Here is a 26,857-nt window from a genome sequence, read left to right as displayed (position 1 = left end):
TTGGTGAGAGAGTGAACAATGCATTTCACTCTCCTCGACATTTTGCGAGAGTAAAACGACGCTTTGAAGAGTGAACCGGCCGCTTCACTCCTGCGATACCCTTCCTAGTTTTTAGAGTGTATAAACGGACAACGAAGCCTAAAGTGGCACGTGATTTCTACTGCAATTTTCACACAGCGTCATCAAGACATACCGCAGGTAGAGTCCATTAAATATATCTGGCTGACTTATGACTTGCCTCTCAACTGGCGCCTTCGTAATGACTGTATGGCCTCAAAAGGTACAAGCGCCACTGGCATTTCGCGTAGGCCAAGCAATCGCTTTATAGGGATGAAGAGCCACTCAAAAGGATGTATCGCATGTACGTTTGCACTGTCTTGTAGTCTGGTCGCGCACTTTTCTCAGGCGCTCCGGTCTACAAGCTCCACTCGCTTTGTCCCTTGGAACAAGCGGCTGTGCGCTTCTCATTAGGGATTCTTCAAAACTGGCGCATATGCTGCATTTACAATCAATATTTCCCTGTCTCTCCTGCAGGCACCGCCTACTGACTGTACAGACGTTCTCCAGAATTTGCGAGTCACCGCTGAGACGTTCCAAAACTGCCCATTCCCTGCATTTCTCGGCCAGTGTTATTTTTGGTGTGCGTGTATACGATTTAGTTTCGATTCCCGGCAACTCTTATTCTGTTCATAATCAATTTGATGACATGTTTTTTCCTGAGAAAAACGCCCGTGTCATGTGCATTGGGGGCATGTTAAAGATCCCGTGGTGGTAAAAATTAATCGCTCAATACGGCATGCCTCATAATCAAATCGGGGTTTGCCCAGAATTCATTCGTTCATTTCATATTGCAAAATTACATCCGCATTGTATTTTCGCCGTCATTGCGACATGACGTTCTTCACGTTCCGGTAGCACGTGTAGAACAGATAAACTTAACGCTGAAAAGGTTTAGATAGCCTATCGGCAGAGCCACCGCTTGATTTCATTCGTGTGTGCTCTATTTGACACGCCCAGTGATTTGCTTTGCGCCGTGTAAGAACGCTTACGAGCTTCGAAATGAACTTCCCGCGAATAAATGCCGTCCGTCAAGTCTCACTTGGTTTCCCTTATTAATAGTGTCATTATTACTTGCAAAGGACCCGTTCAGTACCTACAAAGTAGCACATTCGTACTTGCATTGCCGTGTTGGTGAGTATTCTGAGCATCGCTTAGAGAGTGAATCGCACGAATCAACCGGTGAGGGCAACCAACTGAATTATTTTTTCGCGAGCAGACCCAGGTCTCTCTGACAGAGCAAGTGAACAGCACGTCCCATCACCGCGCATCCCACCCGCCGTGGTTGCCCAATTGCTATGGTGTTCGGCTGCTAAGCACGAGGTCGCGGGATCGAATGCCGGCCACGGCGGCCGTATTTAGACGGGGGCGAAATGCGAAAACACCTGTGTACTTAGATTTAGGTGCACGTTAGAGAGCCCCAGGTGGTCGAAATTTCCTGAGTCCTCCACTAAGGCGTGCCTCATTATGAGAAAGTGGTTTTGACACGTAAAACCCCATAATTTTTTAAACCACACATCGCAGCACGCCACAGCGCTACGTAACCGTGCCACGGATGTCTAGATATGTAATTCAAACGTGGATTACGATTCTACGACCAGCAACGCCATGCTCGTCGGCGGACTGAACGGGGAGAACGTAGAGTGATAAATGCCTATCTGGCCAAGCTACTGGTCGAAGACAGCATGGCGGTTGTTGCGCCGTTCCGGTAGCCGAGTAGGTAAGGTGTTCAGCTCGTAACTGTAACGGCAGTGGTTCGAATCATGGCATCTGCATCGCCAAAAACAAAAACGCTGTGTGGGCGTCATAGCTCTGTCCTTGAAGGGCCGAACTGAATGCTACGCGCAAATCTGGGTGTTAGTCCCGGCGTCTGCATCGCTAATGCACAGATTAACGACGGCGCAGATGTCGGCACTGGGACCCAGGTTGCTCCATGTGTTTACGGAGCCCAGCTGCAAGCTCGGTCACCGGAAGGTGGTGGAGGAGGGGAGGCTTTGTGCCTTTGTGCACATTGTTTCTTCTCGCTATCCCTCGAGTTTCCTAAGAGGGTGGATAGCTGTCGCTTTTCACGCCCGTGACGTAGGCGCTCAGCGTTGGAAGCGTCAGCAGCCCGTTAGCGCCACCACAGAAGGGACAAACAAAACCGTCGTTGGGCAGTGAAGGGGCCTAGAACACATTTCCACCCGTGCACAACCGAATGGTAGTGGTGCCTTCTTCGGGATTCCGTCTTGAATCTGTTGTAGTGGTTTAAGTGAGCATGCAATTTCCGAAGTTGTTTCTAGGAGCCAGCCACAAGCAGACCGGCTTCTAGAACAATCCTGTTGGCTCGATGCTCTGCTGCACGAATTTCTGCAGAAACAGTCCAGCTCCTTGGGCGCCCGTTCCAGCGGGGAGCGCCGGTGTACCTCGTAACCGAGCGAACGAGCATATCGAAGGATGAAGGAGTGGAGAGCAGCGGGGGATGAAAGACGGCAATAGTGAAGAGAGCGTGAGGAGGAAAGCGGAGGAGGAGGGCGCAGCAGAACCATGAGACGGAAAGCGGAGGAGGAAGGTATGGCGGAAGCGTAAGAAGGAAAGCGCAGTGCCGGTGTGGTGCCGTACAATAATTACGTTATTTTCTCTTCTCAGTCATGCGCAAACATCTTTTAAATTTTTTTTTAACAGCAAGGGTCAAATACAGTTGAACTTCCGCAATATTATAGTTCAATATCTCCGAGAAGATATCAGCGATACAAGTTAACCGATGAATGCACGCAGATGTCTGTAGACAGCAGTTTGTAGCCTTACCACTACCAGTGGAGTAATGCATTGTGGGCCTACCAGTATCTGGTCATAAAATCAAGACAACGTCTGTGAAGCTACACTGACAGTCAGGCGGAACTTTGAGTGCAAGAAACATCTTTGAAGGCACAGCGATATCGTTGAACACTTACGTTGAAGAAGGTCCGTGTGCTGCCAGAGCGGAGGCAGCCATATTTTATCTTCGACTGTTTCGCCAAGTCCTCGGCGTTTTCAATAGGATAAACAGTCTTCTCGACGGTGAGGAAGGCGGCCAGGTTGGCCGTGTAGGAGGATATCATGATCAGCGTGAAGAAGTACCAGATGCCAGCCACTGTTCTCGTTGACATGGCTCTGTAGGAAAAAATAAAATCGACGTTACAAGGTAAAACAACGTCTATGACATGCGGAAGAGAAAAGTTTGTGTGAATAAACCGCGCGTTATTGGAGAAATTATGCGCGTTACTGGAGAATTGGAGACACTGCCAGTCTTAAACGAAAACTATCATTCATGTCGTTAATTTTTTTAGTCGATACAGTGCGGGTCCATGAAAATGTATATTGATTCATAAGCGCGAAAGTGCGATGATGTCTCTGGTTACTACAGTTACTTGAAACGAATGTATCACACGTACGTCCGCTTTCCCTTCCCATTGTTTTGCACACTACAGTCTGTGAAAGTGCAGTGGCAGGTGCTTTAGATCTAAACTACAAATGAGATTTAGCCTTCGCGGTGGCTTTACTCTTGCACAAGTTTGCAGCAAGGTTGCTTTTTTCGTAAACACTTCCCTTCTGCTTCTGTATAGCGTGTTTTGCTGGTAAGACAACCTAGTACTGTAAAGAAGGCAACTTGACAAAACTAAAGCACGAAAGTTGTTTTTCACATATATAAACAACTTTTTATAACCTCATAAAAGGTGCAAAAATGGAAATGACATCTGCAACGCCTGCAAATGTATTTTTATTTATTTAAGAGTGGGGAGAAAACGCGTACTATCTCTGTGATTTTGTCCATTAAGGTTCGTTAACTTCTCATCTTCGTATTACTATGTCGTCACACCGAAAAAAAAAGATGCCGCACAAGAGCATGTAAGGAATGTGCAGGTTAACTATAAAAATGAAGGCAAGAAAATAACTTCAGGGATATTTCTGAACTAGAAGACCATCCTGTGCAAGTTGATCACTGAGTTAAACCGGCTCATAAAGAATAGAGAAGGTAGCAGCAAAAATTGTGCGGCTTTTATAAGCGCCGCGGAACGGTATTATCACTCTTGTTTCACAGATGGTTTGTGGTTACGTCATGCTGTAAATGGTGCCATTCACACCGTCTAAAACGCGACAGGTGATGGTCTCTGCTAAGCAATGCCTTCAAGCTTAGGCCTCAAATAGTTTTACGATTATTAGAAGGTATCTTAGAAAGCCTGGGAAGAGCGCAAAAAAAGGGGAAAGAAATGAACAAGGACGAAGACAAGAAAAATGCCCGACGAGCGCTAAGAACTGATTTTGTTTAATGCGTCGCGCCGTAAATAAGTTCCATAACAGGATGTGGTTCGCCACCAGACGGGAGGTTATCAAACCACCACGAAAGGAACGATAGAGAAATAAAAGAAATGAAGGAAAGAATAAAACGGAAGCATTAACATAAGAGAACGTAAGCATATTCCCCATCTTTGCAGCTTTCGTAGTGGATTGAAAACGTGACGTCATGCGACAAACCCCGTGTGGCTATGAAAATTATTTATTGCGCGGCGCCATAGACCAAAGGCAGTTGTTAGGCAGCACTGATTTGGTATCTTGTAGGCGTCTTTGCATTTTGTGCTGTTTTGAATCAAATAGCTCAGTGTCACACCCTTACGCAGTGCTGTATCTATCTACGTTTCGAGCGAGGAGAGATACCTCAATGGATAACTTTGACGTGGCGTCGCTGGCGCAGCTTCTCACCATGCTAGCTTTTTTTCACCATGCTTTTTTTTATTTACGCAGCTTCTCAAACATACTAGTAACCACAAGATAGCGGCCGACAGTAACGCCAGCGCAAACAATCTGTTCTGGAAAAGAGCTCACTTTGGCGCCAGGTCCGAGCCTTGCTGCATGAGCGAGCCGATGGTGAACCACAGCGAGTTGAGCAGGCTGAAGCTGTTCTCGAGGACCTGGTCGTTCTGGCGACACGGGTGCGGGTTGTCCCACTCGTAGGGGCTCAGGCGGCCCACCAGGAAGAGCACCACCGAGACGCCGATGTAGGCGCCCACCACGTACGCCCACACTTCCATGCTGAAGGGCGACAGGAAGCTGAACAGCGTCGTCACCTTTTGCGTGGGCTTCTTGAAGAGAATGCTGATGCCCGTGTTCATGAACGGCATCGTGAAGTCCACGGCCACCTCTCGCTTCGATGTAATCGTCAGGTCGGCGATGGCCAAATCCGCTTTCTGCGTGCGCGCGCGTGCGTTCAAACAAGTTTAGTGGCCGGCATTCAAAAGCGTGCGTAAAGAAAGAGAATCACATCACGAGCCATTCGACTCTGTGGAGGTGGACGACGGGCGAAGCTGTTGCACGTGACGCAGAGGTGACAAAGAATTTTGAACGAAGGTCCGAACACATTTATTGTCCTGATCGTTGATCATGGTGACGATAGGTACTGACATAAACATTATCGCATTACCTCTGTTAGAAAATGCGTAAGCGCTTCTGTGCCTTCCCAACGAGAAATCTGCCCGTAACGTAAGACGATCAAGGGCCCATACCTCCTTGAGCAATGGCTCATACCCCCGTAAGCAAGAGAAAGAAAGTATTCGCCATCTCAAGATCCTCAGCAGAGTTCCAATCGCTGAGGGACAACCCACACATAACATTATCTGGATACCTCAGCAGAGTTCCAATCGCTGAGGGACAACCCACACATAACATTATCTGGATACCAAGCCACGCAGGGATCAGGGGCAACGAAGGGGCGGACTGCCTAGCTCGAGGGATGACCAGCCGAGCAGGAACGTCAACCGCCCCAGAGGGGCCACAGATCAACTGCGGGAACAGCTATTCAGAGCTATTAAACCTCTATAAGGGTCTAAGATATCAATATCCGCCACCACATAAAGCCTTAACAAAGGAGGAGGCCGCAGGATGGCGGAGACTGCAAACGGGCACCTTTCCAAACTTACACCTACTAAGTAGGATGTTCCCCACGCAGTATAGCGCAACCTGTCCGTGGTGTGGAGCTAAGCCAACATTATACCACATTACATGGGAGTGTACAAGAAACCAGGCATTCCACAAACACAAAACACCAAGTGCGGAGCAATGGGAGAGCTGGCTCACCAGCCGCGCGCTAGAGACTCAAAGAGCTCTAATAGCGCACGCGTGCGAGGCGGCCCGGCTCAGTGGAGCCCTGGACTAGGGGCCCATCCATGGCTGAAGAGGACTCAAGCTTCAAGAATGAAGACTTCGGCCTCGACCTGCTAAAACCTTTAAAGAGCGAATAAAGTTTTCCATTCCATTCCATTCCATTCGCCATCTATGCGGGGTTGGCCCCTCCACCAATCTGCTGGCTATATAAATAAGTTATTTCTCTCTCTCTCTCTCTCTCTCTCCCTCTCTCTACCTGAGAGTTTACTGATATTGAAAATGGCGCCTATTGCTAACTAATCTACTGAAAATGCATATCTAAGTGATGAGGTGTATAAGCTTTTCCACAGAAAGAAGCGATTTTGCACCATATTCGGCAGCTGAGTTTTTGCACACGCAGATCGGTTGACAGACACGAAAAATCTACGGAACCCTAGCCATGAACAGCTTCGCTGTAACTAAAGAAGCACGAAAAAGCAAACACAACAGTTATTTATGCATTGCAGGCTATGTTGTAGATCCTATAGAGCGACTCTTTTTAGGGGTCGTATTTTTGAACAAACAAGAACTTTTACTACGTCACATGGATACTGAAGCCATGTCATCATGAACTTCAGTTTTGAGTGTGCGCACACTCTGTAAAATGTTACGAGGCAATAAGAAATATATTTATGACAAAAACACAACAATATTCTGAAGTACAAACAGCGATAACAGGCTGCGCTTTTTGAAGGACTATAAGCATGCAACTGAAGCTAGAAAGGGAGTACATACAAATCGGCAATGCTAAAGAAGTGTTGCCTCCTACGATAATGATCGGAGCTAGCCTAAGGCCGCCGTTGCAGTGGTAGCGTAAACTAGACATCGGTCAGCCCTGCCGGCGTTGGAAGTTCATAGTGTATAGATGTTCTCTAAGCTCTCAAAAATTTTAGCGGCTGGCAGCCGAAGTGCTCACGCACGTGCACACGCCGACCTGTCAATGGAAGCTGTGGTCTACACTTTGTACGTTAAGTTATGTAACACATGCGCGCTTGAATGAAAATTGGCTCGACTAATGTGTCGAATCGCTGCCCATTGGCCGTATGTAATACGGACATGGCGATATGCTCACGTAAGAGTTCGTATTAGCCTTTTTTCTACAGTACCAATGACCCGCCAGCAGTACGTGCCTTAGTTTTCGAAGTTGAAAAATGTTTTTGTGTGTGTGTGTGTTTGTGTGTGTGTGTGTGTGTGTGTGTGTGTGTGTGTGTGTGTGTGTGTGTGTGTGTGTGTGTGTGTGTGTGTGTGTGCGCGCGCGTGTGTGTGTGCGTGCGCGTGCGTGTGCGTGCGTGTGTGTGCGTGCGCGTGCGTGTGCGTGTGCGTGCGTGCGTGCGTGTGCGTGTGTGTGTGTGCGTGCGTGCGCGTGCGCGTGCGTGTGCGTGCGTGTGCGTGCGTGCGCGTGTGCGTGTGTGTGTGCTTGCGTGCGTGTGCGTGTGCGTGCGTGCGCGTGCGTGCGTGTGTGTGTGTGTGTGTTGAGTACGTCAGGAGCACACAGTGTGGGTTGCAAAGAATTCATCTCACTTACACCGTTGACAATCTCTCCAATCATTCCGTTCCAGTCTCCACTGGCGTTCTGAATGCCGTAAGCCCTGTCCTTGACCAGCCGGATCTCGTACTTGAAGTTCAACTGCTTAGACAGCTCCTTCAGGAGGTCTACACAGTAGCCTTCGAAGCGATCGTTGCCTTGCAGGTCTGCCGCCGACTCCTTGAGCATCATGTACGGATCAGTCTGCGGTTAGACAGCAAAGAGACGAACAATTGAGCCGATAGCGCGATGATCTGCACAGTGTGTAATGGGTATACTTTTTGTACAATAAAGTTAGGCCCACATTGCAAAGCGTTCTGCTTTAACATACTGGAGACACCCATACACATGCGAGTAAAAAGAGGAGGGTGGGGATGCAAGAACACAGGTATAATTGTGCATGCTATTGTTATTATTGGAGGCATGTGCATCCGTCTTCGCTATTTTAAGCACTACTCTGAAAGAAGTGCAAATGTTGATCCGGTTAACACAAGTATTGTTCTATACTTGAATCAACTGGTTGTACCTCTACAAAATGCGGGTCAGTGAGATAGTTGTAGATTTGTAGAGAAAGTTCACGTGGCACTTATGTAAATTGGCCCATTCAAATTCAACTTGAGCAGTGAGACGTTCGGTTTCTACGCAACGCTCATATATTGGCACACATAAAATTGCAGTTATAGACCAGTAATATATGCATCTAAGTTGGGTTGACGTTTTTTATTTAGTGTCCCTTTAGGTATTATTGATGCTACCCTCAAGCCAGTAGGTTTAACTTTACGAAATGAAATACCATGAAACAAAAAATATATAATAAAGTTATTGGGAAGCTATCTGTTCAAATTGCTAAACCGCAGTGAAAGTGAATTTGGATATGCTTGAGCGTTCTGTCGCGCTCGTTTACATACTGCTGATATTAAGTGAACTAAAGGTATGAAAGATGCATGCGAACTGTCAGATAACTCTTTTGCTTGATAACTGTGGTCAGAGTTCCTTGAGACTCCACACTACCCGATTAGTCAGAAAACGAAATGACTATGTACGATAGTCGTCGTCATTGGCTCGAGGCATTCACTGACGTGGAAAACCCGCATATCTTAATTTTCGCTAAAATCATGCTTCGAAAGTCGCTCTCAATTAGAAACTAAAAGAACATTATTATCGCTAGTTTTACAGAACTACGTCCTTGTGCAGTCAGAATATTAAACAATTGCACTGGAGGCATTTTCAAATGTGAATATAGCGTGCACATAATCACTTATTCAGGGTCTTTAATTTCTCAAAGCAGCCCTGGCGTTGCTGGAGACTCCGTAGCGCGGAGATCCAGGTTAATTTTGACCACGTGGGAATCCCCAGCGTGCACATTGGTAAGGCAAGGCTTTCGTTGCTGACTTCACACGGGTTTGGAGTATTTAGGACCAATGGCCCTATAACGTAAAACTATTCCCATCTATTTTTATTCCACTTCGCTGACGTCAAATTTACGTAACCACCGACTCAAGCATTGCGCGGTAACACAAAGCGTTGCTTGAAAAGCCCAATCAAACGCGCTTCTCGTCCATAGGATGCCACTTTCTTTTGCTTTTAAAGCGAATAGCGTTGCCTACATTGAGCAGTTTTTCTGATCTAATTGGCTGAAAAGAGGCGGAGAGCACGCTCAAATGTAGGGAATTTCGATTGGACCGAACCAGCGAAGTCGAAGTAGACGTCCTGATGTGGAGGGTGGTGCCGGCGTCTGCGATTGGTACACTTCTTCTTACTTAGCTTGCGGTGACTGTTCGTAAATCGCGGCGGCATGCAACGGAAGGTTAAGAATGGCTTTAAGAACCCATCCTCAGCAAAGTATAGTCGGCAGAGTGATGTCGTATACGTGCCGAATAGTCTTGATAACGTTATACTGCCACGCAAAATCTTATACGCAAATAAATCCATGCTCCTCAGCAGCTTAGAGTAGCCAGTGCCACAGCGATCGGCGGCATCCATCTTCTATTCCTTTTGGAACGGGGCAGTCTCCGGCTATTCAGAAATAACTTACAGTTTCGTTCGGCATAATAATGCGTCTTTAGCACGTACACGTCACTTTGACGTGGTGAGTTTTCGTGATTTTCCGACCTCGGGTGACAGACATGTAAAGTGGGCGTAGCCCAAGAACGTTTTACCAATAGCATTCGGTCAAACGACGCCTTTATCGCTAATGGCGAAAAAAGGTGTTGAATCAAAAGTTATTATCTTTCGTTCGGTCTAATCATGCATAATCAGTGTGCGCATGTCATATTAGATGGGCCGTTTTCTCAGTTTTCATGACTTCGCGTGGCATACCGGCGCAGTGGGGAGTGACTAGAAAACTTTTTGACCAATCGTCGAGGGCTGATTGCAGAATTGGAATAGAAAAGTGTGGAATAGCTTAACGTTATAGCACCGCTGGCTATCTTTCTTATAAGCACTTCCGGGAAAAGAATGGTCAAACGAATGTCGACACTAAAGAAGACAAGGTCAAAGTAAACGTGGGGGAAATACGATAAAGTAAGAAAAGAAATTAGTGAATAATGAATATGAAAAAGACACAAAATAAAGAAATATAATCCACATTTTATCATTTATTCATTTTAACCACCATGTACGTTGACTTCGTGTTCTTCAGAGCCGATATTGTCTTTGTTCTTTAAACGCTTGTGCACTTAGCAAGAGCATTTTTCACATTTCGCCTCCATTGGAATAAGATCGCTGCGACTAAAAGTTGAACCCGAGACTTCGTGTTCAGCAATAGAACACTATAGCCACTAAGCCAGCAGTAAAACTTAATCCATGAGCTAGCAGATATTTGCGTCATATAACAGCAAAATTAGGAAATAGGTAACGGCGGCAAAAAGTGATACCCTATAATGGAGACACAAACAAGTATAGTTTTCAAACAATCTCGTATTCATATTGTCTGAACAGATTGAGCAGCACTGCACATTTTCCGTAATAAAGCGTAGTTACGTTAGCCTAGAGTCTCATTAGCCTAGCCTCGCTGATAGTGTCATTTTGGATTAGGGGCACCGAATGTTCTACGTGTATGATGAAAGTCATTGTCATGTGCAACATTTCATTTACCAGGTCCGATAAACAATAGGCAACCGCCCTGTTCCTTCTTTTTTTTATTGCGACCTTTGATACTTACGAGAACTGTGGTCACAATCAAGGTCTTGTCTTTGATAAGAAGGGAATCGTAGTCAGACGTTACGTTGTCTTCTACGGTCACGTTGTCTCTAGGTGTCCAGTGCCCCACCTGAAAGATGAATGAAAAGTTAGGCGAGAGCGTATCGTGAGACGACTTGAAAGGAACGATCTTCGGCGCCATCTAAACAGGAATAGCAGCAAGATGAATGAAACGAGACAGTTTGAACTAGTCAGCATATATGCGATCGAATACAGGAAGTATATCGAATATTTTAAATAGTATTAAAATTTTGAGGAGCAAAGGAAATTAAGATAAAGTAATTCAGGTGGTAAGAAAATTACTTAGTAGTTCACTGGACAAAGCAGCCGTACTCAACACCGGCAGTTGTGGGTTTCGAGTCGAGTGTATCGACATACATTGTCTATGACTGGGTCTATTAGCCAGTGGTTGAGAAAAGTGAATATGACTAATCACACGTCCATTGGCCCACCGCAAGAGCAGCATACCAGATAAGGAACATCGTGATTTCTCGATATACGTTCGTCTTTTATCTGTGCATATCAGCCAGCCAGCAGAACAACGTTTCATTGCAAGGTAAACTTGTACTCAATTTTGATAGATTAAACTTTCACTGCTCTTGCAGTGCAACTTCGCCCCTTTAATGTGAAAGAGACGTTCTGTGTTTCCATTACTAGCAAACTTAGCTAATGTCCTGAACTTCTACAGCGAAGCTGTATAAGGATAGCCGATTCGGCTATCCATATACAGCTATCCGGCTATCCGATTCGGCTATCCGATTCGACTATCCGGATAGCCGAATCGGATAGCTGGATAGCTGTATATGGAAAGCCGAATAGGCTATCGTCTGTCGCCTGTGCGACAGACCGACGTCTTTTTTGGCGCAACCCAATGCGCATGGGCGAAAAATAAATGAAAGAGAGGCGCGCAATTGGCTGCGCCAGTAGTGACGTAGCTCTCCGTCGCAGCCGAGCGCGCAGCGCAGCAGTTTTTCTCCGGCTACGAAATGGCTTGGCCACGCGCCATACGTACTCCTGAGGAGCAGGCAACCTTCGATCAGCAACGCCGCGAGCAGAATTGGGAACGAGCTCGTCTACGCCGTGCCGATGCTGCAGCCCGGGCACAAGAGCAGGCTCGTGTAAGACTAGTGCAAGTAGCAACTGCGTACCGAGGATCCGGCAGCATATCAAACCATCGTTGAATGAACAGTTGGGATTAACCCAGTCATAAACACCTGGACTGCACGTTTCAGCTTCGCTGGTTAACCATCTGTACGGAGTGCTTTAGCGGTGATTTCTTTTAAGAGGGGACTTTAATATTTCCCTCACCATTAACACCTCTTTGAACCTATTCATATATCTTTTAGTGGTTCTAACCGATGAACGTTCGTGATTTCGCACAAATGACACATTCTGTACGCGACAGCAAAAAAAATTATAGTAAAAATTATGCAGATCTGACGCCCTGTGGGAATCGATGTGAGCCAAGCTTTCTGTGCTGTTTGCTTTGAATGACGATAATTAGTGGCAATGTTGACGGCGAATGCTTAATTTCTTCAATGTTTTGTCCAACACAACAGTGGTGACTTGATGTTGAACGTTACATTGCGTTCACAACTGCCGTTTGTCTGAGTAGTACACAAAACACAAAGGGAGAGGTGCTTGCTTGAGGCGTTGTTGTGCGCCATATTTCACAACACATGGCACATCGCATCGTGGCCGAAGTATTAAACTTGATTTCTATTATGGAGCTGTACGTACACTATAGTCAATGCGCACGTGCTGTTTATTTCCGAATCCTGCCCCAGTCCTGAGTGGCGCAGATACGGTGGCAAAAGTAGAGGATCAGGCAAAAAAGAAAGAAAGGAAGCGTGACGTCCTAAAAGGAAGTAACGACTCGTGCACGAGGAAGAAAATGGGGAGAAGAACGCGGCCGCCGACAAAGAGCGAAAATTAGTTCAAGCCGCGCGAGAAAGGTCGAGCGAGGCCTGGCGCGCGAGCGGCGGAGACGCAGCGCGCACTTTCTCCTCCTCCGCGCATCAGCAACGAGCCACTTGGGAGGCAGTCATTAGGGGATTCATTAAATCCTTCATCTGGGGCCTTTCCTCGCTTTGAAGGCGAAGAAGCCGCGTGGCTCCAGAGGAGGATCGGGCGGGGGGTTGCGACCGCGTCGGCCGATCATTTGGGCCGCGCGCGCGTATACCCATCCCCGGAGCCCCGGTCCGTGTCCGGCCCTTGGCAAGCGCGTGGCGTTCATTAGCGTGGGAAGGCCTCCCACTCACCGCGGCGACGACACGACATCGGAGATCAATAGCCGCAACGGCCAGATTGCTTTCGCGGTGCGAGCGAGCGTGGACACCGCGCTGCGTCTAAGAAGACCGACGGGGTCCCGCTCAGGGGGCGACTGTGTAGGAGAAGCGGCGTCGCTAAAGCAGAAGACGGGCTCATTGATTTTCGGCAAGCACTTCTTTTCCTAGAGCGACGAGTCCGCTCGATTTCAACCGAATGAAAACTGCGGGGAAACCATGGAAGGTGACAGTCAATGTAGGCGAATAGCCGAAACGCCTATTCGCTTTGTTAAAGGAATGAAGACTTATACGCATTGTTGCAGCGCATTTCTGTAGGCTTCATTGTTTGCTTGCGTAATTCTCGTGAAGAATAGCGCCATTAACCAGAGAGAGAAAGACAAAAGGATAAACGAAAATGCCGGGAGATTAATCAGGACTGAGCCCGGTTGACTACCCCGCACTGGAGGAAGAGAAAGGGGGAGGGAAAGGCCATCAACCAGCCCATACGCAGCGGTAGCGTAGGTAGCTACACATATCAGCCGATTGGTCACGCGAGCGTTGTCGCCAGAGGCATCAGAGCCGACGTGCAAGGCAGCTGCCACCCACCTCACCCGGCGACGGAGCCCTCTCCCGCAGCTACCTGAGGGAGAGAGGGTGACGGGATAAAAGGAATACTGCAATTCCCGGACGCCCCGCTTCACCTTCCATTTATTTAGAACTGTGTGCATCGTAGGGTGCTTGCCGTCGTCTCTGTAGGAGCCTGTTCTTAGGTACAATAGTTCCGCGGAAACCCGCAAGGTGGAGAGAAGTAATTAATAGGGGGAGAATTAGACATCCACCCGAACGTAGAAAATTGCTATATAGGAAACCCATACGGGTTCCTCGAAAGAAAAAGCCTCGCAGTTGACGAAAAATTCGTCCTGCTCCGATGGCAGGGCGAAGTCGAATTCATCAACAACTCGAAGCAAAGGCACGAGTTTGATGTAATAGTTCTACAGGAGCCCGCAAGGTGGAGAGAAATAAATAACAGGGAAATGAGACACCCACCCAAACGTAGCAAATTGTTACTAATTGCGCTCCTGCGTTTCCTTTGTAGCAATTCGCTGCGTTTGGGTGGATGTCTCACTCTTCCTTTATTAACTGTTCTTAGGTAGCACGCTTGCGCACCAACTACTTTCTTTAAATACTGTCCCCTTTTAGTTTTAGTGCAATTTTTTTAATGAAGAAAAGCGTATCTCTACAATGAAATGGTATTTGTTCTTTAGAGATTGTAATGGCTGAGGTTTACCCATATATTATAGCGGTGTCAAGAGTTTCTCGAAACATCCCAAGGAGACCTTGAGATCTTCGAATCCGAGTGGCCGTAAGGTCCGGACACATGGCCTAGAATTTAGAGTTGCAGTCTTGAGCAGAGTTTGAGATTAGCGCACTGTTTGAAACATTCAGACATTGCGTGTTTGAGTATTCTGGCGGAACCCAAGGCCGATAAATGTTTCATGTATATTTAAGCATCCTAAGGACGCAGCCTACAACTTATCTAATAGCATTGAGGCATTTCGCACACGCAGGCTGATATTGCAACTCCCACTAAGTTCGATACTTCATGCTGACGCCGTGCAAAAAAAAAAAAAAAGTCACAGCACGTGATCACACAAAGATTTGTGTGCTATGCTTTGTAAAAACAGGTACCAGGGCTGATCGCGACAGCGAGCACATTTATTAACGTAGGTGGTCGGTTGGCGAAGAACAATACCAGGGGACGCAAAGATGTGTGATAGTATGGCGTGCACCTTCATATAAAGAAAGCTAACAGAAAAATGTACAGGCGTTCCAAGACGCTATGAATGCTGCCCTAAGTCATACAAGCGGGAGTAGCCAGAATAATTTAGTTCGACAGAAGAAAGAGAAACTAAAAGTGATTTATGCTCTAATGGCACAAGTACCGTTCTAACTAACGCTAACTCGGAGGTTTTGGTGCTGCATGTGCGTGTTGTAAACACACAGTAAGCAAATATCACCGACGACTACTTTTTCGGGGCGCAGACCAGGCCTCGCATGAAACCAATGTAGATTATAGCATTGTATTGTTATAGTTCAACATTGATGATGTCTTTGGCAGCATGCATGAAGCATCGCCGCTACTCACTTGCATTACTCAGTTACTCTTCCTTTAATGTTATGCTTGAATTTACTAGTTCAACGCATGGTCTTCTCCAGCGTACAAAGGCGTTTATTCAAAATTGGATGTGTGCTCTGGTTTGCATTAATGAAAAAAAAAGAGGAAAGTGCTTCGTAATCTGTGATCTTTTTGCCAACGATGTGGCATGGTAGTAAATCATCCGTGTCTTTTTTTTTTCAACTTCTTGCACAAACTTTTCCGAAAGATGTTCATGGCGTACCAGCCTCGCATAATTCCTACTCTTGCTCTCAACTGAACCGGAAAAGTACACAATCAGGCGCCCGAAGTTTGGCGCTCACAGTCATTTGTCTCAGCGTACAAATGAATCTGTCATTCCGGGAAGCAGCAGGTAAGGAAGGCTGCGCCGCTATTTGGTTCTGTTCCAGCCATATCTCGAAGCTGTGCGCTCAGCAGCACAAGATCTTAATTTCTTTTTTAGAAACCTCAGACGCAGTGGCACACAACGTTACTAGACTAGGTTCAGTTTTCAAACTCCCGTGACTGCGTGGACCCACCGCCGATCCTCGCATCTCGTGGCGCTGGTGTCGCACTTTGCTCGGTTAGCACGGCGCGGACGACGGGGCGGCGAAGCGCTGTCCGCGACTGTTCACGCGTTAAAACTAAATTATTGGGTGTTACGTGCCAAAACCACTTTCTGATTACGAGGCACGCCGTAGTGGAGGACTCCGGAAATTTCGACCGCCTGGGGTTCTTTAACGTGCACCTAAATCTAAGCACACGGGTGTTTTAGCATTTCGCCCCCATCGAAATGCGGCCGCCGTGGCCGGGATTCGATCCCGCGACCTCGTGCTCAGCAGCCCAACACCATAGCCACTGAGCAACCACGGTGGGTGACTGTTCACGCGTTTTGGCGCTGTTTATTACACGCGCGTCTTGCCGCAGTCTCGGTGCTTTTTGCGTCACTCTTGTGCGTTTTCAATGCTGTGTGCAATTTGACGAGTTTACGGCACACGTCATCCAACATTATTTGGTGACGCGAATGCACATTTATGCTCCGTTCCTGCAGCGAGAACCTGCCTCGAATGCGCAGATGTGCTCACAAGTGAGCACAACTCACGTAGGTTTTAACAATGCACTTGCGAATGTGGTGCTCTGATGAAAGAAATGGCGCACGCTTCATTTTTTTTTTCAACCCGAGATGAAGTTCTGAGAGTTTGTATGTACAGGGTGTCCCAGCTAACTTTTAGCCAGAGTTTTAATATATGCGAATGCCAAGTAGCTGAACAAAACCAAGGTAATGTTGTTTGCCGTCACTTGGAGACGCTCAAATATTTTTTTTCATTCCGCCTAATTAGGTAATTAGTCTTAATTATTTCTTAAATTTCTGAAATCTATAATTATATGAAAAGTGTCAATGATAAAATTGTAGCGCGACATGAAAAACTCCCGACACATCTTTCTGTTCCTTAGTACGTGGAAAAATGTTTTTCCGAGTTTGAAAGAATCCCGCCGCTCGAGCTACTTTGCGTGTATTCCCGGGCTGCTTTCACGCTCGGAAAAACTTTTATGTAGCACGTACTGAGAAACAAAAAGCTGTGTCGGGAGTTTTTCATGTCGCTCTACAACTTTCTCATTTACACTTTTAATCTAATTGTAATATTTGCGCAGTTCATTAAATAATTAGGACGACTTGTCTAATTAGGCGTGATAAAACAATAATTTGAGTATCTTCAAGCGCCGGCAAATAACATTACCTTGGTTCTGGCCAGCTTACGTGGCATTCGCATATTTTTAAACTCTGGCTAAAGTTAGCTGGGACACCTTGTATATCGTGGGAAGGTGCCTTGGATTTATTCCTACTATTTTAAAAGTGCCCGGATCGACCTGTTGACCACTACAACTGCTGGTGAGTAGCACCCATTGGCACTAATTAATTACCCGATTGACCTGCGGACAGCTACAACGGCTGATTATACAACTTTAGTACTAATAAGCTAATTGTTTTTTACATGATCAAATAATGAAAATTTGAGGAGCACTGCGTTGACGAAATATGTGATTTGTATATCTTATGTCCTAATAAAGACAAGAAAGAGTTATTCCTACTTGGATGAATGCGAAAGCATTGCCACCACCAAAGGTTGATGGTTCGACTCTCTCCAACGATCGTGGATTCGAGTGCCTTAATTAACTCAATATTATTCACGTCGTCTTAATTATCACAAAATTAAGTGGGTTCAACTCCTACCAGTGGTCGTGAGTTCGAGTGTCATAATGAACTCTATCGTAATTAAATATGCACCCTAATTCGCTCTCCCTTAATTAACTTCGCCTTAATGAACACCAAAGGCACTGTGTTGGACTCCCACTAAAGGTCGCCGGTTCGAGTGCCCTAACTATATCTTAGAAACTAGTATTAATTAACATCGCCCTAATTAACACAAACGGTCATGGATTCGACTTTTACCAATGGTCGTGGGTTCGAATGCCTTAAGTCTATTTTAGTTAACTTTGCATTAATTCGCCTCATTCAATCTGCCTTAATCCGCTCTACCTTAACTGGCTTCGTCAACTGCCTCGATCGGCTCACTTGGACTCCCCTGATTTTTGGACCATCGTGTGGTCGCGCTAACGCCGCCTCATGAGTCATATAATGCATTCGCATTAATAATTAATTAGTACTAATCAGCAACAGCTGATTACATCTACTAATCACCTACTTACATTCACCCGTCAGCAAGAGCTGATTAGTACACCGCAGGGGACGGCCGGGGCTGCTGCGGCCTTGGACTAGGGACTCCACAGCACATACCGGGGGAGTGCAGCAGCATTTTCCCAGCTACGTAAAGTTCAATCAATCTGCTAAGCGCAAGACTATAAAGACATGCAATAACTCATCGGTTAAAACACTTGCTGCGTTCGTAAGTTGCGCAGTCGGAGGACCCAAGCACCTTCGCCTACGCAGAGCTGCACCCGAGTAGAGCTACCTGCGGCGCTCCCACCCTTTGGTGGCAAACCAAGGCTAGGGGGCGCCCGCGATATAGGGCGCCTACGGAGAGTTAAACAACTGAACCTATAGTCTAGTAACATCGGTGGCACACCCATGTAGCCGTTGTCGTCCTCGGTGTTTGAGGTTGGACCTCAGACGCCATTGTCCTGCGACCTTTGGCACGACGGCCAGCACTTTCGAGAATATGAACTATTCTAAATGAAGAATATTAATATATGTGTGCCGAAAATGTACTGCTTGATTTATTGACTGATGGATGGGTAAGGGCCTGCATTAAAGGGCCCGTAAGCCACCTCCGATAATAAAGAAAATCGTGCAGATCTAACGCACATCTTTGAATTCATGTGAAGCGACGCTTTCGTGAGGGGGCTTATCAAATGCTCAATAAAATCAATCGAATTCGTCCATTTCATTCCTGCGTCTTTGGCCTAAAGGAAAGCGGCGTGCGCGCGTGGGCCCTCGCGCTTCCATCTCAAAGAGCTAGTTAGCGTTGACCCGCGAGAAGTGCATGTGCGATCGTGGCCTGATTTTGTCGAAGTGCAGAAGGTGCAGTCGTATGTACCAGAGTGGGTTCCAAGATTATAAATGTTGTTGCAGATGCCGAAATACCGATGGCTTGTAGTCAGCAAACAGCAGACGGTTCTCAGTACAATTATCTTGTTAGTCTGTTCTTCTGATCTCGTAAACTCTGTGAAAAGCGAGGCAATAAAGAAAAAAGAACTATCGTGGCCTGATGGTTACAGCATTGGTCTGCTGTGCTGGGAGACCGAGGTTAGATTCTGTCAACGGGTACGTAGGTGAATATTTATTTAAGGTATTAGCTATTGGGGAAGACAGCAGCCACGGTCAGAAAAGTCCGGGGGATTTCATAAAAAAAAAACTTTCCTTCTAAACCCATTGCATACTCCTCTCCGAATTTTTCGGTCCGTTCTTCGCACGTCGCATACCGCCAGCAGAATCATACACGTGACGTCACCGATTGGTCTATCTAAGAGGGACATCAATCCGTCCCGATCTGCCTCGCCTTTGCCACGCACTCAAAACCTCCGCTCTTTCTCGTCATTTCGCTTGCCTGTCGTGCGTAATCAACCGATTTCACCCTGTGTATCGCGTTCTGCACTGCACGTGCGGCAGCAACAGCGTGTCGCCGAAAAGCGCGGAGTCCTTATAAGCGAAAGCCGATAGTGTTTTTAAACGAGAGAAGAGCCAACATGACGTTCGATGCTGACGTATTAACTACCTTCGTGTCTACCACAAGTAGGAAAGACCACCCGTGGGATGGGAAGCGAAGGTGAGAAAGAAAGCACTCGCTCACCTACGAGCTCACAGTGGTTTAGGGGCTGGCTATTTAGCTTCCTTTAGAGCAATTGCTCAGCCATTCGAGAAACCTTACGTACTGGGACGCGGCTGGAATATTTTAACTAACTACGATTTTTTTACCGGGTCACCGAATGTAAGTCCTAGTACATTTTTGCATTCATTTCAACATCAGAGTACGGGTACTGCGGTCGGGAATACAACCCACGACCTGGTATACACGGCGGAAGAAAGCCGTAACCATGGAGACACACCGGCGGGTGCCGAGAAGTGGGATGTATACGCTCCGCTAAAACAGCAAGCAATCAGGAGAAGCCTATAAATGTTCTATGATGGCATGTAAGGAAGCGCTCGTGAGCGTGCACCGAATTCCGCACAGCCGGCAGCTAGGGCCGTCTCGCGGGAGGTTGGGGGGGGAGGGGGAGGGCATCAACATTCCCTTTGACCGAGATGACGAGTTGAACAGAAGAACTCGGTCTTTTCGGGCATCTCAGGGCGTAAACAGAAAGCGCTCCCGCAGGAGGAAGACGGAGGATGGCGTGGTGCGACGCGGGTAAGAAGCCCCGCGTAGACGGGCCGCATAATGATCTTTCGCGGCGCCGGTCCCATCAGTCTTGTTCAACCGCGACGTGTGGCGAGTGTCAAAAGGCGTCGGCGAGGGCGGAGGCAGGGGGGAGGGGAGGGGGACGATGTAGCGGGCGGAAATCAACACGATCAGACCGCGAAGATCGTCCTCGTCATTCCGGTGCGTTGGAAGAAGAGACACGAGGAAGAGCCGCGGGAGAAACAGGAGAGCACGCCCGATGTCCACCAGTAGCGTGCAGCGAAGAGCAAGGCGAGGAACGGTGTCCTGACCGTAAATAAACGTTGGGTGCCTAGTTGCACGAAACCCGAATTACGAGAAGTGCATCTTGCGATTCCCGAGCGTCTCTGTTCGGTACGATAACGAGAAGAGATTCTCGTTATCGTCCCGTTCTCCATGAGATTTGCGCGCACCCGCTGCGATAGTGAATAACAGTAGGCGACAGCTGTGGCTTTGCGAGCATCGCTCAATCTTGACTAGCCCTAAGGGAAGAAAGTATTGGTAAACAGGTTTCATGTTTCTCAAAAATTTTTTATAATTGTAGCTTCGCGAGTGCACACATGCAAGAATAGGTGATCACGATGTCCTAGAAGGTAGCGGCGAAGGCATTAGACGATCGCTATTTGGGAACCTCGCTACAGGCAAAAACAAAAGAAATGGAAACGAGAATTGGCTAATGTACCACCAGAATTTCTCAGTTGAGACCACCTGCTCAGTGGCCAATAAACTTTTTCTAATTCATCTCGCGGTCGACAAACGGCAGCTCCATATCTTTTACCACAGTGAGCGCTTTTAGCCGTGCAGCGTGGAAGCCTATAACGCGTCAAGAAGGAGTCGTCACTCCGCGAAGGGCACTTGAGCTGGATCGCATACAGAGTACGCAAGAAGAGAGCTGTCGGTTTCGTTGTCAGTTAGTTGTAGTGGACCAACGGAATGTTGGCTAAAGAAGAAGGGATTTCGTTCGAGAAGAGAAATACAAAACTCATGGTCCCAATGTTAAAAGACCTTGCAAAGCAAAGACGGAGACTAGCGTAGCTAGGCACGTCGGTCCAACGTGATGGCTGCACATTCTTTAGCGAGTGCATAGAAAGCAGGGCTGTCTAGTTAACGGTAGCTGAAACACGGATATGAGAGGTTAAAACGAACAGAGAGAAATGTAAACTTTAGTGCGAGCCAAGAAGTTTGCCCGGCGTAACGGCCTTGCATGCTACTTCAGGTGACTGCGGTGATAAAGGAAAAAATACACAAAGGACTTACGACAAACACGTAATATACAGACAATGCACAGCATACAATTCAAGGAAATGACGTCATCTTTGAGACCAGAGTATTTAGCGGTAATATCAGTAATATAAGAAACGTCTCCGTAGTTCGAGACGCACAGGCGAAGTTAGGCTATGGTCAAAGTACGCGTCGCACTCAAGGAACAATTATTGAGGCACATTCTGCGGGGACAATGCGACGGTCCTTCGGTGTGTGAAGAGGCTAGAGTAGCAGATTAAGTGATTTACGTCCTCTCTTTCGTTGCACAGGGCACTGCGACGATCCTACTTGCCGAATTCTACACAAATACCTCGTACTTTCAACGTTCAGACGATTAATGCGCGAAAATGTAGGATCGCCTATTCGCAGTCACGACATAATGAGCAATTTCTGCTTGCCGTGTGGCTCTGACAGGCGTAAACAAAGAGCCTACGCATCAACTTAACCTGAAAATATGCACAGTGTTAGATTGCTCAGGTGGGGAACATGAGCTGGACAGGGTATTCTAATTATCCGCGCGCCACGTAGTAGCAGGTGGGCACGGTATGTGGTGTCACTGAACATTGGATTCTTATAGCCACCCTTGCTTGAATTCAAAAACGCACGTGCAGGCGCTGACATTTGCCTAGTGGAAGAAGAAAAAAACGCATGAAAAGATGCATTACCTATTTTGCATTTTCTCGACCTGTACTCGAAGTGACTTGATCAAAGCTACCAGAGAAGTTTGGCCGGACTACGCGCTTTGATTACTTCTGTGAGCGAAAAGCCGCCGTATAGCACATGGTGTTCTCCACACAACGTGTCAGTTTATCGATAATGGCAAGCCAACGTGGCAAGCTTGCTTTAATGGCAAGCTTGTTTGCAAGCTTGCCATAATGGCAAGCTTGCTTTTGCACGAAGTACGATGAAAGTTCTCCGGCTGAGGCAAAGCAAAACGCTGTTATTCAGCACAGAAGCCGTAACCGCTAATCCGGTCTGGTTGGTGAATACTCAGCGAATTGACAAAGCAGCGCCAACAGTGGGACATGCAGAAAAGAGACGCCAATACGCCCTACCCATACCATTTCCATCTACGTATTGCTTCAACGCACAAATTAAGTGCCGGGCAAAACTTCAACGCCATAGCGGGCAAGCCACTCCGTAATGCTCGCGACACTCGGGGTTGCCCGTCGTCCAACGAATCGACCGTCTTTCGAGTGTGTCTTATATATGGCCTCACTCAAAAGCGAGCTGTGTGCCCTTCAGTCCGACCTCCTCGACCCCCTCCCCCCCTTTTCCATCCCGGAAATTTTCTGGTCTCTAGAGAGACCTAACTCGCGCTGCAATTATCTCGAGGCGTTGACTGCGCCGCCGCATCGCCCTGCCTTTAACGCGCGTGGGTCGCTCGGTGCCGAAAATTACCCTCGGAACAAACCCCCCCACCCGCGCACACGCGCCATGGGCCCAGCCCGTCGTCGTTGGTGCGTAAAGCTGGGGGGCCAATTTGAGCCGCCCGAGCCCCCTGAATGGCTCCGCTTGTCGCTACGGAACCACCCGACCGGACCAGCTCAAACCTCGGATCCCCTTGCCGTACTGTCCTCCCACCTTTCCCTCCCACCTTTCCCCCCCTGCACCTTTTTCCACGCTGTCGACAAGTGCTACCATGGAAGCGGCGGAACGCCGGGTGGAACTAGGTCACCTGCACTTGATAGGTAGTTAAAGACGGAGGTGTAGTTTATATATATATATATATATATATATATATATATATATATATATATATATATATATATATATATATATATATATATATATATATATATCCCCTGATTTCCCTGAAAGCTTTTAAAACGCGGCTTAGAGAGTCCCTAATTTCAGCGCTTGTGGAAACGGAGGAGTGAGCGCATAGCGAGATAGCCAAAAATAAGGCTTTGATGGAGAAAAATGCTCCTTGGTATGGCACCTTATCTTAGCGCTTACGCATTAGCTTCGGCAAGTAATCGACCGAGCTATTGGGAAAGCAGACTCCATTTTGCATGAGGGAGGTGCTCGACTTAGTGCGTGCATGTGCCTATGGTTGAGGTGGTTGTGAGCGTGATTGTGCGTATGTTTCATCTTATTTTTACACCGTCAAATGTTTAGGTGATCTTACGACACCGTAGACGGCGAAATGCTTGAAATAAAAAAAATAATCAATTAATAAATAGATACACGGGCTTACTCTCTCGGGACAATACTACATTGAGAACTGTGGAACACAATGTATCTTTTTTGTGCTGTGTATATGCGTGTGTTTGGGGGAGGGGGCAGAGGGGGCGTGGAGCCAAGCGCGACAATCCGGGCAGCTTTGGGATTTCAAAACAGACAAGACCAGAACAATACGGAGAGACAGAGTATTTATATGGATCGATAAGATAGAGCAGGTGGTATTTCTTACGGTTACTGCAGCGGTAGCGAAGTAAACTGTGTGTTATAAGATGAAGAAAAGTAAACGCACGCGTGAATGCGTGCTGCACTATACCATAACAAGATTAATTTTATAATGGCAAATCCATTTCAGTCACGTGTTACATACCTAGTGTTTATTTCCTCACGTTTACTTGATTTGGAAAACGTTAAAGAAGAAGAAGAAGAAGAAGAATGCACACAGGACCTCGCCATCGAAGAAGGAAATCCAATCCAATTCTCTGGCCGGAAGCTGAGTCAGTTAATCGGCAATTTTAGGGAAGACAAACACCCTTTCCGTTCAGAAATAGTTCCCGACTTATTGACGGCGGCTTTCCGCTCATCAATATTCTATGAGGCGTTCCTTGGCGGACACCCATCTCCGTGCACTCCGCCAAATTGCTACGTAATTTTCATTTATGCATAATTTACGACTAACGCTCTTGGGTCGAGTCTACTGGGCTTTCGACAGAGTTAGGCGAGCATCCATTTACCTGAGAGGACGCGCTGAGCGGGAGAATGGTGATTGAGTGCAACGTTGACTCGGCCCAATACTAGGGCCCGATTACCGACGCAAACCGTCTCATCAGAACAGGGAACTCTTTCTAAATGCGGACTCCCTGCCACTTCTGGAAGTTTCTTGAACAAGATTAAACATATAGTTTAAAAATACGGTGACGTTGTACTGCCACTCTACTTAAAAACCAAAATGGGAAAAGAAATGAAGAAAAAAATGTGTGCTGCCTTAGTCACTGAGGCGATTTCTTTCACCAATTTCACCAATTTCGCCACTATCAACATACGTACGTACATACATACATACATACATACATACATACATACATACATACATACATACATACATACATACATACATACATACATACATACATACATACATACATACATACGTACATACATACATACATACATACATACATACATACATACATACATACATACATACATACATACATACATACATACATACATACAATACATACATACACATACATACACACACATACAAACACACATACTACATACATACATACATACATACATACATACATACATACATACATACATACATACATACATACATACATACATACATACATACATACATACATACATACATACATACATACATACATACATACATACATACATACATACACACATACATACATACATAGGCCGTATTTATCTAGAGAGCGTAAATAAATGTTCAGATCGACGCCTGTCGTCTTACGAAGAATCTAAATCTGGCTGTATTCCGTAACTTTTCCTATCAGATATTTCTGCTATTTTTTTATACTACTCACTTAATAGAATACTTTCGGCAGGCACTATGGAAGTACGCACTATCGCCATATGGAAGGGAGTTGTGTCCGTTTCATGCATACTATCAAATTATTCTAACATGCCAGCATGCTAACTTACTATGCTATATCTAATGAAACGAGAACGCTACTTCAAAGGGGCTATTGAACCATACAACGACGTTATAAAGCATTTCAGTTTTCTGTTGTGATTTTGACATATTAACATAATGGACAGCTCTGCTGTCATTACAGAAAGCTTGTCGGACGCCTCGCCTCCTAAATATTGCCGCGAGCACTCAATATCAAAAGCAGACGTACAAAAAAAGCAGACGTACATTCGTGGTCTTTATAAAACAGCCAATGCAGCCAACAATTTAAACAAGCAGTTGCTTAGTCTTTTCTCCACTACTCTCTCAATTAAAGGACGCCAGGAGAAAATATAGGGCATTGGCTTCCTTTAAAAACCGCGCCGAGAAAAGTACGAACTCAGCGAAGATCTATCCCGCTGCGTTCTACTACGCTGATTCGGGGTGACCCAACCGGATAATTTATTCCCTTTCAGGCAGCGGCAATCGCATTAGCCGGGCAGCTTGAATTCGAGTTAGTTAATTAGAAGCCCTTATTCTTCTTTCAAGTTGTTGCCTTCCATTTGGAGTGAGGACGAAAACGGAGTACGCGGTGCTGGGAGAGTAATGACTTTTACAGAAGGTGGACTAAAATAGAAGAGAACACTGCGTTATTAGTATGCGTGCCGGAGCGCTTTGAAGCAAGGAGGCTTAATTAACGAGATTAAAGGATCAAATAAGCTCATTCTGCTAATTAAGAAATACCCCTTCCTTTGTTACTGACCAGTGTGGATGTGGGGCAGGCTTTCTTAAAACGAGAGTAATTGTAATCTAACGAGTCTATCACTTCCTCGAATCATGAGAGAGGGTGCAATCAGACTTGGCTAATTGCCGCGGATAACGCAGGCAATACTCTCGAAAAGAGTCATCACCCGAAATTTGTATGTGTTGCAAAGGGTCCGCTACAGTAACGTTCACCGGAGGCAGTGCGTCTGAAATCACATAGGTTCGGGCTGTTTCTTGAAATTAGCATATTTCGGAAGTAGCTCTTTATCTTGCAGCATAACGAACACTCGCAAACTTTAGTTTCGCAGGATACGCAAACACAGATTCAAAAGAGCAACTAGCGCAAGAAATTTGCTCGCAGGAATTGGAGCCCATTGATGGCTATAACGAATGACATGGCAGCAATGACGGCGTAGAGTAATAAAATAAACAATATTCAAGAAAAGACAGCTTTCTCGATCTGAAAAAAAAAATGTGCGAAGATCGGCTGTGGTGCGGAGGTGAACAAAGAAAAAGATTCCTAAACTCGCTGCCGAAAATTAGATTTAATAGATTTATTGCAAGCACTTCTCCCTTTTTCTTCTACCCCCTTTGTTTTCCGAAATCCTGGCTACAGCCCATTCTGCTGGAACTATAGAACCATGCGACTTATACCGGTCTACCGACGATCCGAATGCAATTTCTTATGCGTGAGAAAAGGGCGAAGAGGCCGTCTACCACCTGTCTTTACAGTGG

At 46.5% G+C, this 26,857-nt stretch overlaps 1 protein-coding gene across 3 annotated transcripts in view; it reads right to left on the bottom strand.

The window, feature by feature from the left end:
- LOC135906397 (glutamate receptor ionotropic, kainate 2-like) overlaps positions 1-26,857 on the bottom strand; it is a 331,052-nt gene that overhangs the window by 14,650 nt on the left and 289,545 nt on the right. For all 3 annotated transcript variants that reach the window (XM_065437778.1, XM_065437779.1, XM_065437780.1), the window contains 4 exons: positions 10,902-11,009; positions 7,739-7,942; positions 4,900-5,261; positions 2,991-3,189 (listed from right to left, as the gene is read on the bottom strand). In XM_065437778.1, the coding sequence (XP_065293850.1) occupies positions 2,991-3,189; positions 4,900-5,261; positions 7,739-7,942; positions 10,902-11,009 (873 nt within the window). The remainder of the gene's footprint in view (positions 1-2,990; positions 3,190-4,899; positions 5,262-7,738; positions 7,943-10,901; positions 11,010-26,857) is intronic.

Source organism: Dermacentor albipictus, chromosome 5 (assembly GCF_038994185.2).
Source record: "Dermacentor albipictus isolate Rhodes 1998 colony chromosome 5, USDA_Dalb.pri_finalv2, whole genome shotgun sequence".
In the NCBI taxonomy this organism is placed as follows: Eukaryota; Metazoa; Arthropoda; class Arachnida; order Ixodida; family Ixodidae; genus Dermacentor; species Dermacentor albipictus.
Note: the sequence above shows the minus strand (reverse complement) of the source record. Positions and strands in the feature narration are given on the sequence as shown.